Here is a 14,009-nt window from a genome sequence, read left to right on the forward strand (position 1 = left end):
CACAATGTAACTATACAAAAAGACCTGAGGAGAGAGCAAAGAATGGGAGCAAATGGTGATCTGGCTGCACCGAACAAAGGCAGAAGCAAACTGAATTTGAATGTGACCATATGTATTCATAAAAACTGATACCAGTGGAAAAAATTATGTGGAAGATGTTTGCATTTGGAAAAAAGTTTTTTAAAAGAGATCTGAACAACATACCTCTGTGAGTGGTGGTGGTTCATGCGGGTCAACAGACAACAAGGCTCTTATTTCAGAGAAACACTGTTTGACCATTTCCTAATTGTAGCAAAGTGGGGGAATATAAATATTATTATATTGTATGCATTTAATCTATTATATTTGGTAGATTCTTATTTTTTATATACTGTAATTATGTACAAAACACAGTCACCATGATGCAAGGCTAATGTTGAAAACCACTGGGTTTATCTGGTGTCCTGTTGAATAGTTGAAAAAAACCTCATGGACTTTTTAAGTATTCAACAGGAACAGCAGAAAAATCTAGACGGGGAAGCAAACTTTCCTCTTTTCAAGCAGAATGACAGAAACAAACCAGGAGAGGCCTGGCAGGGCCCATCTTTTGCTATAAATGGTGCTCCTCACCATGCTGAGTGAAATCATTTTCAGCTGAAGAGCAAAAGTTTGTGATTATTCTCTGCCTCCCAAACTGAATTGGAAGGCAAACTGCAAACCTCATGCTCCACTGCCATCAATTCATGCCAGGGAGCATGGTATAGTTGCTCTCTCAAACAACAACCCCACAGAAACAGTTTAAAAGGCCACCACAGAAGGTTTAATTAGGCAAAGGCCCGATAGTGCTGTTGTGCTCAGGCCCTGCTTGCGGGATTCCTATGGGCATACAATAGGTATTGTAAGACCGGGATGTTGGACTGCATGGGTCACTGGCCAGATCCAAATTATGGCAAAATGCAAGTTAGATTGTGAAATCTAAATGTTGCTGTGGAATCATCAACTTATATTTAAAGGATTGTACATATAATCTGGCAACTCAGTCCCAAAAATTTGCATGGACATAGTTGACTGGAACACAGTCTGAAGAGCCCTATGGTTACACTGCTTCAGTGTCAAATCACCAGCCAAATTCTTAGTGCATCCTATCCAGATACAAGGATTATTTAGTTATGGGTGAAAATATGTGTGACACTCCATAAAAAAATCAAAATGGTCCTTTAAAAGCAGTGCTATCTGCCATTTAGACCTACTACACTATATGATTGGTTGAAATATTTGTTATCCAAGCTACTCAAAAAACAGCTTTTCAATAATGAAAGCAGTGACTTGTTGTCTGTGCTGTCACAATATCCATCAGGTAAAATGCCACCACATGCATCATTAATCATTTATTAAAATAGATATTGAAGAGTGTCACATGATAAATGTCTCCTACTTTGAAAATAAATGTCTACTTTTTCCTTGACATTCATCATGCAACAACTGTACTGGCAACACTTCACTCCACTGATGTTATCGCAAACAGATCACAAGGAAATTTCTAGACTTGTCTCTCTTGATTTTTTTTTAAACAAAACTGAATATGGTTTTGCTAACAAAAAGTCTAGGAATTATGGCTGACAAAAAAATTAAAAACCATTTCCCATAAGCTCCTGCGGAGGGAAAAGGTCGTGGAGAAGTCTAGTTGCACCAGGAACTGATCTGACAATGGCAGATTGTTTGGCTCTACCTATGAGTTCCAGTGGGAGGTGCTATCCCAATAATGTCTAGAGGATTAGCATTCTGCAAAGGTAAGTTCCCAAAGGATGTGGAATGCCCTCTGGAAGACAGTCAGAATGTCCCCTCCCCACATCACAGTTCTTATCCAGATCAGGGAGCAGACAGATGCCTTTTATAAAGAAAAAATATGGGTAAAGCAAAGCATGTGAGGCAGGCATGCCTTTAATGTTACATGTAATTTTACTCTGAATAGGCAAGCATCTTAGGAGCAACCTCTTTTGAAGTAGTTTTCAGCAACTACATTGATTTCTAACAATCATTAGTTTAGCTGCCTTTGTCAGAAAGAATTGTTGTTGTTGTTTAGTCATAATGGTCTCTTAAAACATAGTGCTCACATCAGGGTTACTCCAAAGTATGGGGGAATTTGGAAACGTAGCATATTGCCTGTATATATGTTTTAGCAATTCCCCTACAGAAAAGGAAGAAGCAAATGGAAGATGGTTAAAATGTATGGTAGGAAAGGTTAATTCTGCCTTGTAGTGAATGGAAGTTATTGCAATTGCCATGTGCAGTTACTATTCATAACTTCACAGCATCACAAAATACAAATAAATGCCACACTCATTGATTGTTGTAGGAGTGCTTCCTGAATTATCAATTTTTATATACCCTGGTTTTTTCATCAAGTGGCACCTTTGCCACAGTTTTCGCTGAACTTGAATGTCTCTCTGTTTCACTTTCTAATTGAGAAGTCTTCACAGTTTGCATTAACATTTCAATTTGTAGCTTAAGATCAGACAGCTTTTCACGTACAGCAATAACACTAAAAAAAAGAAAAAAATGTTAACACAATACAATTGCACTATCAATACAGTGGTACCTCGGGTTAAGAACTTAATTCGTTCTGGAGGTCCATTCTTAACCTGAAACTGTTCTTAACCTGAGGTACCACTTTAGCTAATGGGGCCTCCCGCTGCCGCCGCCACATGATTTCTGTTCTCATCCTGAAGCAAAGTTCTTAACCCGAGGTACTATTTCTGGGTTAGCAGAGTCTGAAACCTGAAGCATCTGTAACCCAAAGTACCACTGTACTGTATACATACAAAGTAAAATATACTTCATTGGGTAATAAAAATAAATTCTTTACTAAGATGGTTTTCTTTGCTTCCCTTTATGCATAATTATAGCAGTGTTTTTGTATGGCACTGGTTGACAGAAATGGGGAGGGGGGGAGAGAGAGAGATGGTGACAAACAATCTAGAAGGCATGGACTGGGCCTCTTGCTCACTGAACTTCTCAGAAGGAGAATAAAAGAGGAAGGGGAAGGTTTTGGAGGAGAATAAGTGGAAGGCAATATTTTAACACAAACTACCCAGAGCATGCACAAAAACATGTTCTTTCACATACAATATAACATGCAGCAAAATTAATGGATTAAGTTACCTGTTCAGTGGGATCCACAAATAACCACAGTACACATTGGCTGAATTGAAAGACTTGATGTTGGTAATTTTGACTGCTTTTGTATTATAAGCATAGACAAACAAAACCTACACAAAGGAAGGAAAGATATATAATAGAAATAGGTATAGAAATAACACCTCGATTAGATGTTTATTATCCTTGTAGAAATGCCATTTAGATTAGTCCATAGATGGACACACTATATTTTTGTAAGCTACAAACTAAAGAAAATGTATTTGTAGAATTGGTACCTTATTCTCCACCCAGCAGATTGCTTTGCTATACTTCTGGCTGAATAACAGAATGTAGAAAATCTTATCTAACGTATGAAGCCCCCTGCATCAAACATCTTCTCTACTTTAGTTCTATAGGTTGCTTAAGACACACCTTTCTACATAGGCCTTTGGATCCTTGTGAGAGTGTGAACAGTTTGATTTACTTTAACTGTCTGCTAGAAGTATTTTCTTGTTTTGGGTTTACTATATAACTAATTCAGCAGGAGACCAATCCTTAACCAAGGGAATGAGATAAATTAAATAATCCCACATTTACTTAAAATGGTTTAGCTTTTTTGTATTTTTATTCTAAATCAATCAGTGTTTGATTTAATTATAAAGGAATGCAGCATCAGGCACAACCCACAGCCTTACCTTACTCCATGTAAGGAGTTCATGCTTTAAGTTCAAAGAGAGCAGCAATTTTGTAATCTTACCATAGTTTCCCCTTCTTTCAATGACCTTTCCAAAGATGGAAGGTACCACTGCACACAGAGTTCCCTGATGGGAGTACTGGTTGCCTTGTTGTCTGAATGAATGTCCATCTCAGAGCTACAAGCAAGGCTGGCAGGTAATTTCCATGATGTTTGTCTTTTTGGTAACAGTGCTCCTGAGAGTGACTAAAATTATAATAATTAAGCATAAGTTTATCTTTGTTCAAGTTTTCCTCCCAATATAAAACTTGTTTGAAAAACCATACACATTTGTTTACTCAGAAGAAGCCAAGCAAAAATTCCACAATATGTCTGATTTCTCATGGCAGGAAAATGAATGGGCCTTTTCTGAGTATCACTAATGTTGGTAATCACTCGTGGTTTTTATTATTCTGTATTACTTTGATTGTAAGACGTCTTTAATATTTCGTAGGAAGGGGCCATAAATACAGAAAGTAAATGCTTAAAAATATATTTTAAGTACTATTAACAAATTACCTTTCCAAGCACAGTCATACTATAGCAAGGTTTTTCAAAACCATATAGCTGTTTCGGAGGTTCTTGAAGGCAGCAGCCAGAATATATAAGCAGATAGATTTTTAAGAATGAATGCAATTCTGCTAAGCGCAGGGTAACTGTTGTGTCAAACACTGAAGTGAACAGCACATCTTCTTTAGCAAATAAGCCCGCACCTGCTTTTGGAACAGCTGTGACGAGAAGATAATTCATGACTATTTCTACTCCAATTCATAATACACACACATTATAAACACTAAACAAACAAATCATGATCTTATTATTCGTAGTATCATTTTTATCTCTCTGCAATAATCATTTCTCCACTCTGCATCATTTTCTTTCTTAAGCTGTGGACCAAATGATGTCAAACAAGCAAGCCATTGTTCGTTTCTGTATGTCTCAAAAATCCATACTGTTATATGCAGCAACCACCACTGCTATTACTATTCATTGTTTTCTGAACCAGGACATTTCAGATATCACTAGTTCGTACTAACTCCAGTAAAAAAGTTTGTCATATAGATCTGTTACGAAATTAATGTGGTTACTGGCAGGCTAGGCACCAGGCTTTCCGGGACCTTTGATCAGGGAACTGTTCCACACTCCAGGCATTTTAAGAATACTCATGTTTGGGGTGGGACCAGGCCTACTTTTTCTTATAGGAACATAAGAAGCTGCCTTACCCTGATTGAAACCTACTTCAGTAGTGTCTACATCGGGGTAGACCAAGATGCCCCTCCCACCATTACACTGTATAATATTCAAGAGACAGGTGTAGGGTGACAGTCAATACTAAGGTAAAAGCAATTGTACAGTATACTGATTGGAATAATAGCATTACTTATATAGCTACATATTGCATTGTATTGTAAGTGCCTTTTCCTTTCACTTTATTGTTCCACTGAAAATTTTCAATAAAATATAAATATTTTTTTTTAATACTATGGTTAAACCAATACGGAAATAATTCCAGAAAAACAGTTGTCTGTGCACAACACAGTATCTAAGACAATAGTCTTCCTAAAAAGAAATACTTCCTACCAAGCATGGGGCTCAGGTTCAAGTGTCTGGTTAAGTAAGTATTGTAGCGAATTACATGGACCCAGGGTATCTTCAATTTGCACTGAACGTCTTCAAGAGGAGCGCTTTCAGCTCCATCACTTTCTGCTTTATCTTCATGTGGCAAAGTCATCACGGGAACTTTGTAGCAAACATCATATCCTTCTGGAAAGCAAAATACATGTTACACAATTCCAGCTCTCAATAATATACACAAAACACCTGACATCAATTAGTTGCTGTTTTTTAAGTTCCACATTGTGCACAGTTTAGCATAAAATAAATTGAAACCAACTGTAAGACAATGGAGCCCCATCAAGACATTTCTAGTTATTGTGGGTTTATTGTTGATTATTACTTAATTAATAACAGTGCAATCAGTGTGCATGGAACAAAAAATCCTCTAAATACTTTAATACAAAGATATATGGGGGGGGTCTGGTTTCCCTTCACATTTTAACACCATGATCAATATCAATTTCAAAGTCAAATACCAATTTTAAGTGGTGAAATATTTGGTCTTAGTAGCCTCTTATAACAATCCCATATTTTAAACCAGTTGAAAATTGGAAAATTTCTCATTTGCTTTGTTTTATTTATATTATCTACCCATTGTACTTTAGATCTTTTCTGAAGTTTGATGATCCATTAATTACTACAGTGTGCAATGTAATAGCACTCCTAAACCAATGAGGGATTTGTACGGGCCAGTTTATTACCTGTAGGAATGCATCAAAACATAATGAAACCCCTAATTCATTTTCTTCCATTGGCTAATGTCCCTGAGAACTTTTTGCTTTCCCTTGTAATAAGTAATTTGGTAATCTATGTTTCAGATGATTACTTTAATCCATTCTGCATATGTCTTGGAACAGACACTTGTTTGATCATGCTCTCTCTGTGTCAAACTCTACTCAGCTGTGTGTTCATTTCAATCCCTATACTGTGATTGTTTTATTCCTCCTCCTAACTGCAGCAGAAACCAGAAATAGAGCTAAAAGGCGCTAATTTATGAATTCATCAATCACAGATTAGGGCACAGGATGCTGTGCCAAAAGAGGCTCAAAAGCACTCAGCAGTAGCTGGTGCATACTATCTTTAGCTAGGCACTGGTTTACACATTACACACCTTGACACTTCAGTGCCACATAGTACTCTATACCTCACAACCTGAGATACGGGTGGTGAGTTTATTGACTATCGCTTGGCTTAACAGTACCATGTTGCCACATAGCATGCACACAGGAAACACACCTGCCCGTTCTGGGACACTGTCTCCCATATTACTATCCAGCCTGCCTCCTCTGCTTGGTCCCTGATTGAACAGAGGGAGCAGGTTGGAGAGACATTTTGCAGCAGCCTGGTGTGATGACTGTGTGCTCATCTACAGGGAGAGAGAAAAACAGTTCTGCTATTTATTTTGGCATTTGTACCTCACTTTTGTATGATAACTCGTACTTAATGTCTTATGGAGTATGGTGATCCCTTTTTGTGCAGGTGCTGTTCTTGTGGTATATGTGAAAGTAGATATTTTAAAAATACACCTGCCAAATTTGCCATCTTCGTATGGCTTTTTTCAGTCACTCAATAACATACATTCTGTAGAATAACACAAGGCTAACAGACAAATACCAGACAAAAAGTCCTTGTAGGAAGAACTGAGGTCCAGCAGAGCAAATTCCGGCATGTTTTCTTGAGCTCTCTGTCTCATGTTATACAATTTAACAGGCTTCTTTCCAATTAATTGCTGTGAAGTCAGAATAGCTTCACTGACCTAGAATCAAGATGTATTTGATCAGATTTAACTCATTGTAATATGTACTAGCTTTAAAACTGTAAATCAGAAAATTAGCAGTAAAAGCAAATACACAATATATATAATATAAATGGCTGTAGAAATGTTCTATGTTATTTTGACTTATGCTATATCACTGTCACTGATAATTTAATTATTATACAAGCAATTTCGAATCAAGACATATCGACCTACATCACACAGGTGCCTAACTACATGACAGACAGGCGTGCATACTTATAAGGCACTTAACCAAAAGCAAGCAATGCAACTGTAGGGTAATTTTGTTCCTTCTTTACTGCCTTTAACCTCCTAGGTGCATTTGCACGAGAATAAAACCTCTCAATCTAGGCCCATACAGTGTATTAATCTGCCAATGACTATTTCCATTACTTATGGCATTCTAGGTATGGGAAATAACTGCTTCTGGGTTCCCTGTTATTTTCATGAATAAATTGATTTTTATATGCACTTTACCTTAGTATGTGCATTTTGCTACTCATTGCTTGGCTGGTGAACTGCATTTCCAAATTCAGAAGAGGGCAAATTTTGGGGAATCACTATGAGTTAAGGAGATCCACCTTTAAACTGAACTCAGTCACATTTATCCTCCCTCCCAAGAAGCCATGAGATACTTAAAAATTGAAGTCCCCTCACTCATTTATAATTACAATTTGAAATCAGCATTAATGGTCATATTACTGAAATTAATTGTTGCTCTTGCTCAAGTTTTTGCCATTTCCCAAAAATACAAAAGATATTAACTAATATTGAAAGTACGGAGGATTACACTGAAAATTGTTAAGTGTTGCCATCATCACCCTATCGTTCTTCCTTCCTATAATATAAACTGTAGAATGTTTGTTTTTTTCTCTGCAGGAGGTCAAATTAATAATTATTAAAGAAATATAAGTAAGATTACAGAAATAAGCCCCAAACCTGTGCAGCAGCTCGTATTGCAATCCAGGCCTGCACCCTGTACATTTCCAGGGCTGTAATTTCCTCCGAACTAACACGATGTCTGCTGACAGCCTAAATTTAACACAAGTTCAAAATTAGGGGGGGGGGGAGGGAAATCAATATATTATGGAAAAGCATTTTTAAACAACACAATATACTGTAAAAACTTCTGGAACGTCATGAAGAAAAAATTATTCTTATTTCTTTATGGTGCTGTCCTATGCATGTTGACTCCAAAGTAAAACCCAATGAGTGCAATGAGAATTACTCCCTGGCAAGTGGATATAAGATCTTACACTGCAATCTCTCTATCTTGAATGAAATAGCTATTCTGATGGCTTGTTTTGGAGGTATAAACTTGGTACAGCAGCTACATGCAAAAGAGGACAGAACTCCTGCATCATTAATAATTGTGAAGAAGAGGGAATTTCTGTTTGCATGAAAAGCTACACCTCCTGGCATTTCCTCTAATACCCTTGGCCCCTTAAAATTTGTGCATTAAAAAAAAGACAAGCAGGTAGAGTAAATGGCATGGCAGGTCTAAACATGTGCACCTGAAGAATAGAATTATTACAGTACTTTATAATCCAGTTATTTCTTTTGTGGTGACAGTGAGAAAAAAGGGGAGATAGGAGTGATATATGCTCAAAGAAGACGGTATCAGTTTCTTTGTTCAGAAAAACATGACAACAAGAAGGCTAAAATGAATGAAGATAAAAAACAAAGGTGGTTGTTCCCATATGATAAAACTACAACACTTCTAAATTCTGTGCATAGCTACAGAGAATCAAAGCTGAAACATTTGACTTAGTTGCTTAATTCATGGAAAATTACTGGGGATCCAAAATAGGAGAGGTCCTTCAGTGTTCAGGAATTTAAAGTCTTTCATTGTTTTTGAGACTGTTTTTCACCACAATTAAGAAACAGTTGTTATAATAAAGGACTAGTATAACTACAAAAGTACTTCATTGGGGTTTGGACGTAGTGATTCAATAGATCTGATTGCTAAACTCCACAAGACAAGCAAGAGATTGCAGGGGTCAACATAGCTGTCATAGTTCATTGGGAATAAATGTTTGACAAATTCATGCAAAAGAAAAAGCTTGATCTATCCCCACTTACCTGGGAACAAGCCTCATTAATTTCAATAGGACTTACTTTGATATGGTTAGAGCGCTGTCAGTGGCCATGTTCAGGCATTTTTTTGTGTGAACTAAAGCTACTGTATGCACATGCCTTTAGTCGAAGACAAATGGTACATACCCTTGGTTTAAATGTTCTTCCCTTCAGTGAACCAGAAGTTGGAGATTCCTCCTTGTTTGTAATTAAATAAAAATATAGCAATGCTACCTCCATGTATGATTTTCTTATCAATCTGCAAAGCAAACAAACAAGCCCACGAAGCTGTAACATAATTTTACACAAATCGTTATAGAAACAAAGTGGCTAGTTTGTGCTCTGGCAACAAGCAAATGGAAGCCGGGGCATGACATTTTGCATGTCACCACAATGCAGCGGAAACACCCACACAATGCACTTCAATGTAGCCACACTACACTAAATGCAATCTTAAACTGGATTTTTTTCCCTTTACCACATTATCAGTGGATTAGGAAAATCCAAATTAAATGGAGGGCAAGTGAGGACTGCCTCTTGGATGAGAACAGTGGCACATGGATGACACAAGCAAACAAACATGCACACCTGTGATGCATGAAATCCACTTTAAGCCTCTGTGTGTAAACACCCTTACATCCAAGAAACCTGACATTCCATTTAGTTCATGAATAAACCTTCCTTAGGATTTGCACATAGCATGCCGAGCACTTCAAGATGTAGATTAGAACACAATTTACAAGTTGCACTGTAGAAAAAGGGCATCCGTCCTAGGCATCCTTACTTGGGGTAAGTACTGAATCCACTTCAAGGGTTTTTTCCTACAATCAAGTGGTATATAAATTTTGTAAAATAAATAAGAGGCCTGGCTTCTAAGTAAGGGGGGGCAGGGTATCTGTTAGCCTTTATTTTACTAGAAAAGGACAATGAAAACACCAATTCAAAACACACAGGTAAAAGAATTTGAACAGCTGCTTACCCAAAATTTTGGTAACTACCAAGACTTAACTTTATGGCATCCAGCAAACTCTCAACAGCTACTGTTGATTTATTAACACCCATACAATCAATTTGTCGTTCTATCTTCCCTAAATAGAAAAAAGAGACACACAAATTAATCTGACAAGCTAATGCAGAAAATGCTCAATAGCAATGTTTTGCAACCAGGCGGCATATGAAGATATCGGGGGGGGGGGGGGGACCTATTTTTTCTTTCTTTAAAAAAAGAACAATATAATGCCCTCTAAGGGCCCTATGTACAATGTACACGACACAGGCATGGGAATACTGTGGGGATATGAGCTGCATATTATCGTACCTTTCCGAAAAAGAAGTTCTGCTTCCAGATCAAACTCTCGTCTCACTGAAGCAGCACATAGATCCAGTGCTGTTTCTGTATGCCGGAGGGCTTTTACCCATTGGAACTCAGATTGTGGTTTAGACATGCAAGATAATTCTAGAGTCAATGTATGTGCTAGAAATCAAGAAACAGAAATCAAGAATACTTGCAAGAAAGTGTTACCCAAGGAAGAACAAAAATCAAATATTGTGAAAAATAAAATACATTCCCTTTTCTTTTTTAAAAAATTAAGAGCCAAAAAATTATGTCCGAGTAGCTGACAACAAAAATTGAACATGCTGTGAATGTCACTATATATCTCAATATTTTGAGATATCTCACATTAGCACTAAATTGACTGCAGATATATTTATAGTTCTATATGTGAGCATATGCAAGGCAGCTGAAAAAGGCAAGTTATAGTAAATGCAATATTTAGATGACAACAAACCAATAAACCTTACTACAATTTCTCATTTGAAGAGCAGTAATCCTAGACATCCTAGACCAGGCTTCCTCAACCTCAGCCTTCCAGATGTTTTGAGACTACAGTTCCCATGATCCCTGACCACTGGTCTTGCTAGCTAGGGATCATGGGAGTTGTAGGCCAAAAACATCTGGAGGGCCAAAGTTGAGGAAGCCTGTCCTAGACTAAACTGTGACAGCCAACAAAAACATTACTCATTTCAGTATAGCCAACAATACTATAGTTTAAACTGTTGCTTTACAATTTCTATTTTTAGTATCTTTCCATTACAGATTCCAGCAAAAAAATGTTTATGTATTTAAAGTTGCCAATAACATAACTGAAATATATTGCAGTACCTGGATATCAGATGTGCTTTATAAATAATAACATGTTTTGTAGGACACTTAAATTTCCTTACCAATTCTCAGTTTGACTTTTGCCAGTAATCTGATATGTGGCAGGTATATGTTTTTCAAAGGCTCCAGTAGAGTTGTCAGTGTAGGATCTGCTGTAGGTTTTTCAAGTAATTGCCCCAAAACATATAACTGTTGAAAAGTGTGATTTAGTAATGAAAATTTGCTAATCCTATTACTCTTATACAAACAGATCCCTGCAATTGTCACTGTTATTAGGTCTTTTGCATTCAGAGATTTCAGAGTTATTAAGGATTGTGCTGCTGGAGCAAATGCTCCATTCATGTCAGGAATGGGTGTCGGGAGCAGGTCAGCAGTAACTCACACAGCATCAGAGAAGTTAATTCTTTATCCAAAGAAAAAGACAGCTCAGGAGGCCAGGGCTAGTGAGCACAGCAACTCTCCCCAGTAGATCTTGCCCCAAAGAGGCAGTTGTGAGGACTGAAGGTCTCCACCTTCCCACAGTTCCCTAAGTCTCCTCCTCCACCACGTTCTTCCCAAGCAATCTGAGACTTCATCATCTTGCCTTTCTTTGCTCCATCCTCTTCATACTTCTTCTGGTTCTAGGAAACCAGATGGGAGGGGAGCTGGTTGCACCAGGAGAGGGAGACCCCCTTGCTTCTTCAGCAGCCTGCCTCATCTCTGCCTCCTGGCCCCCCTCCTCTCCAGCCCCCACTTCTGCCTCTGATTCTGGACTGCTCTCTGCCACAGACTCTTTCTGCTCTCTAAACCCTGTTACCTCTTCAGCTTCCGACACTTCCTCCCCCCAGTCTGCTCCCTCTTTCCCCTCTGACCACTCATTGCCATCCCACCACCAGTCCCCTGGCTCTGAGTCTTGTTCCCTTGGGGATTCCACAGCTGGTGCCCCCCACTACTCTTCTGCATCCAGCCAGTCTATGACAGTTCATTGCAAGCTAGTAAAGGAATACGGATTTAAGTCAGGGTGGAGAATCCTATGCGGCAAATTGAACAATGATGTGAAATGAAGATTGTTGGGACCTCACAGGGCTTGCAAAGAGTCCTGGCTGGTGCTCTGAAGTGTTGCTGATCAGCAAGCTTGATGTCACCACCCATCAGTTGACAGTGACTTCATGCCTGCTTTCCCACTGGAAGCTCAGTGATACAGCCAATCCAACAGGCTTGAACTCACTGCCTATCAGCTGATGAGCAATGACTGCAAGCCTGCATTCTGAAGGGAACAGCTGGGATCCAAAAATGTTGGATTCATACCAATAGTAGCTTTCTCTCATCTAAACTGAGCCTATTAAATCCCAGGGAGCCGAGTCAAAATTGACTCCATTCTTTGCCCCATGGCATTTGACATTGCTTCCTACATGAACACATTTTAAGAGCCAAGCTACACCTGACACTAAATGCATCTTGTATCTAATGTGCATGCATGGTGTAGAAATTTAACTCATTTCTCACCTGCTGTCATCCTAATGAATCTAATATTTTCATTGGGAAAGAGGAAATCCGTCATTGGGATTTTCCTCAGAACTATAGCAAGGGAAGAAAGAAATTCCCTCTCACACTGAGAGTTAAATTCCCTCTGATCCCACTGAATAACCAACACCCACCTCACATTTAATATCACATACAGTGTGGCATTAAACACAGCTGGAGTTGTTGTTTTTACCCCTAGAACTTCAGCACGGTCTTTCCATATTGCATGGACTTGTGTATACCTTTACACCATAAGAAGACAGTAAACTCTATGACAAATTTAAACTAGCATTAAATCATCAGAATGCACTCACCTGTTGGACAACAATTGTGTGTGCCATAATTAATACATCCATTTGATCAGTTTTAGACGTCTGATTATCTGAATCCTCCCCTGCTTGTGTTTTCATTATGTCAGTCAGCAGAAGCATACTCTGCACTAGTGTTAAAGAAGCTGGTGGAGAAATCAGAGTCTTTTCTTCAAGTAACCTGATTACATTCTATAAAAACATAACAGAATACATTCATGTGCAGTTACAGTCTAGCGGAATGTTTCTCAAATGTTTTTCAAAAGGGGGAGGAAACACAAACCAAGGAGATGCAGCAAAATTAAATGAAAATCTAGGATGTCAAGGAAAGACAAGCTGGGAAGTCTTCATATGATGGGACATGACTAGAGATGTTTTATGGTTGTAATAGGTACCTACTATTCTATTAGATGTTGTAAAAGGTAAAGGGACCCCTGACCATTTGGTCCAGTCATGGCCAACTCTGGGGTTGCGGCGCTCATCTCGCTTTATTGACCAAGGGAGCCAGCGTACAGCTTCCGGGTCATGTGGCCAGCATGACTAAGCCGCTTCTGGAGAACCAGAGCAGCGCACGGAAACGCCGTTTACCTTCCCGCTGGAGCGGTACCTATTTATCTACTTGCACTTTGGCATGCTTTCAAACTGCTAGGTTGGCAGGAGCAGGGTCCGAGCAACGGGAGCTCACCCCGTCTACTAGGCTCTGTGGTTTAACCC

General features: G+C 38.6%; 1 protein-coding gene across 2 annotated transcripts in view; it reads right to left on the bottom strand.

Moving 5' to 3' along the window:
* Positions 1-14,009, bottom strand: part of CFAP54 (cilia and flagella associated protein 54) — a 105,866-nt gene that overhangs the window by 1,886 nt on the left and 89,971 nt on the right. For both annotated transcript variants that reach the window (XM_083698503.1, XM_083698502.1), the window contains 13 exons: positions 13,302-13,487; positions 11,547-11,673; positions 10,639-10,794; positions 10,300-10,408; positions 9,468-9,579; positions 8,184-8,276; positions 7,082-7,223; positions 5,432-5,614; positions 4,370-4,578; positions 3,875-4,057; positions 3,142-3,248; positions 2,368-2,521; positions 205-282 (listed from right to left, as the gene is read on the bottom strand). In XM_083698503.1, the coding sequence (XP_083554629.1) occupies positions 205-282; positions 2,368-2,521; positions 3,142-3,248; positions 3,875-4,057; positions 4,370-4,578; positions 5,432-5,614; positions 7,082-7,223; positions 8,184-8,276; positions 9,468-9,579; positions 10,300-10,408; positions 10,639-10,794; positions 11,547-11,673; positions 13,302-13,487 (1,839 nt within the window). The remainder of the gene's footprint in view (positions 1-204; positions 283-2,367; positions 2,522-3,141; positions 3,249-3,874; positions 4,058-4,369; positions 4,579-5,431; positions 5,615-7,081; positions 7,224-8,183; positions 8,277-9,467; positions 9,580-10,299; positions 10,409-10,638; positions 10,795-11,546; positions 11,674-13,301; positions 13,488-14,009) is intronic.

The sequence above is a fragment of the Podarcis gaigeae genome (genome assembly GCF_964106915.1).
Source record: "Podarcis gaigeae genome assembly, chromosome: 10".
NCBI lineage: Eukaryota > Metazoa > Chordata > Lepidosauria > Squamata > Lacertidae > Podarcis > Podarcis gaigeae.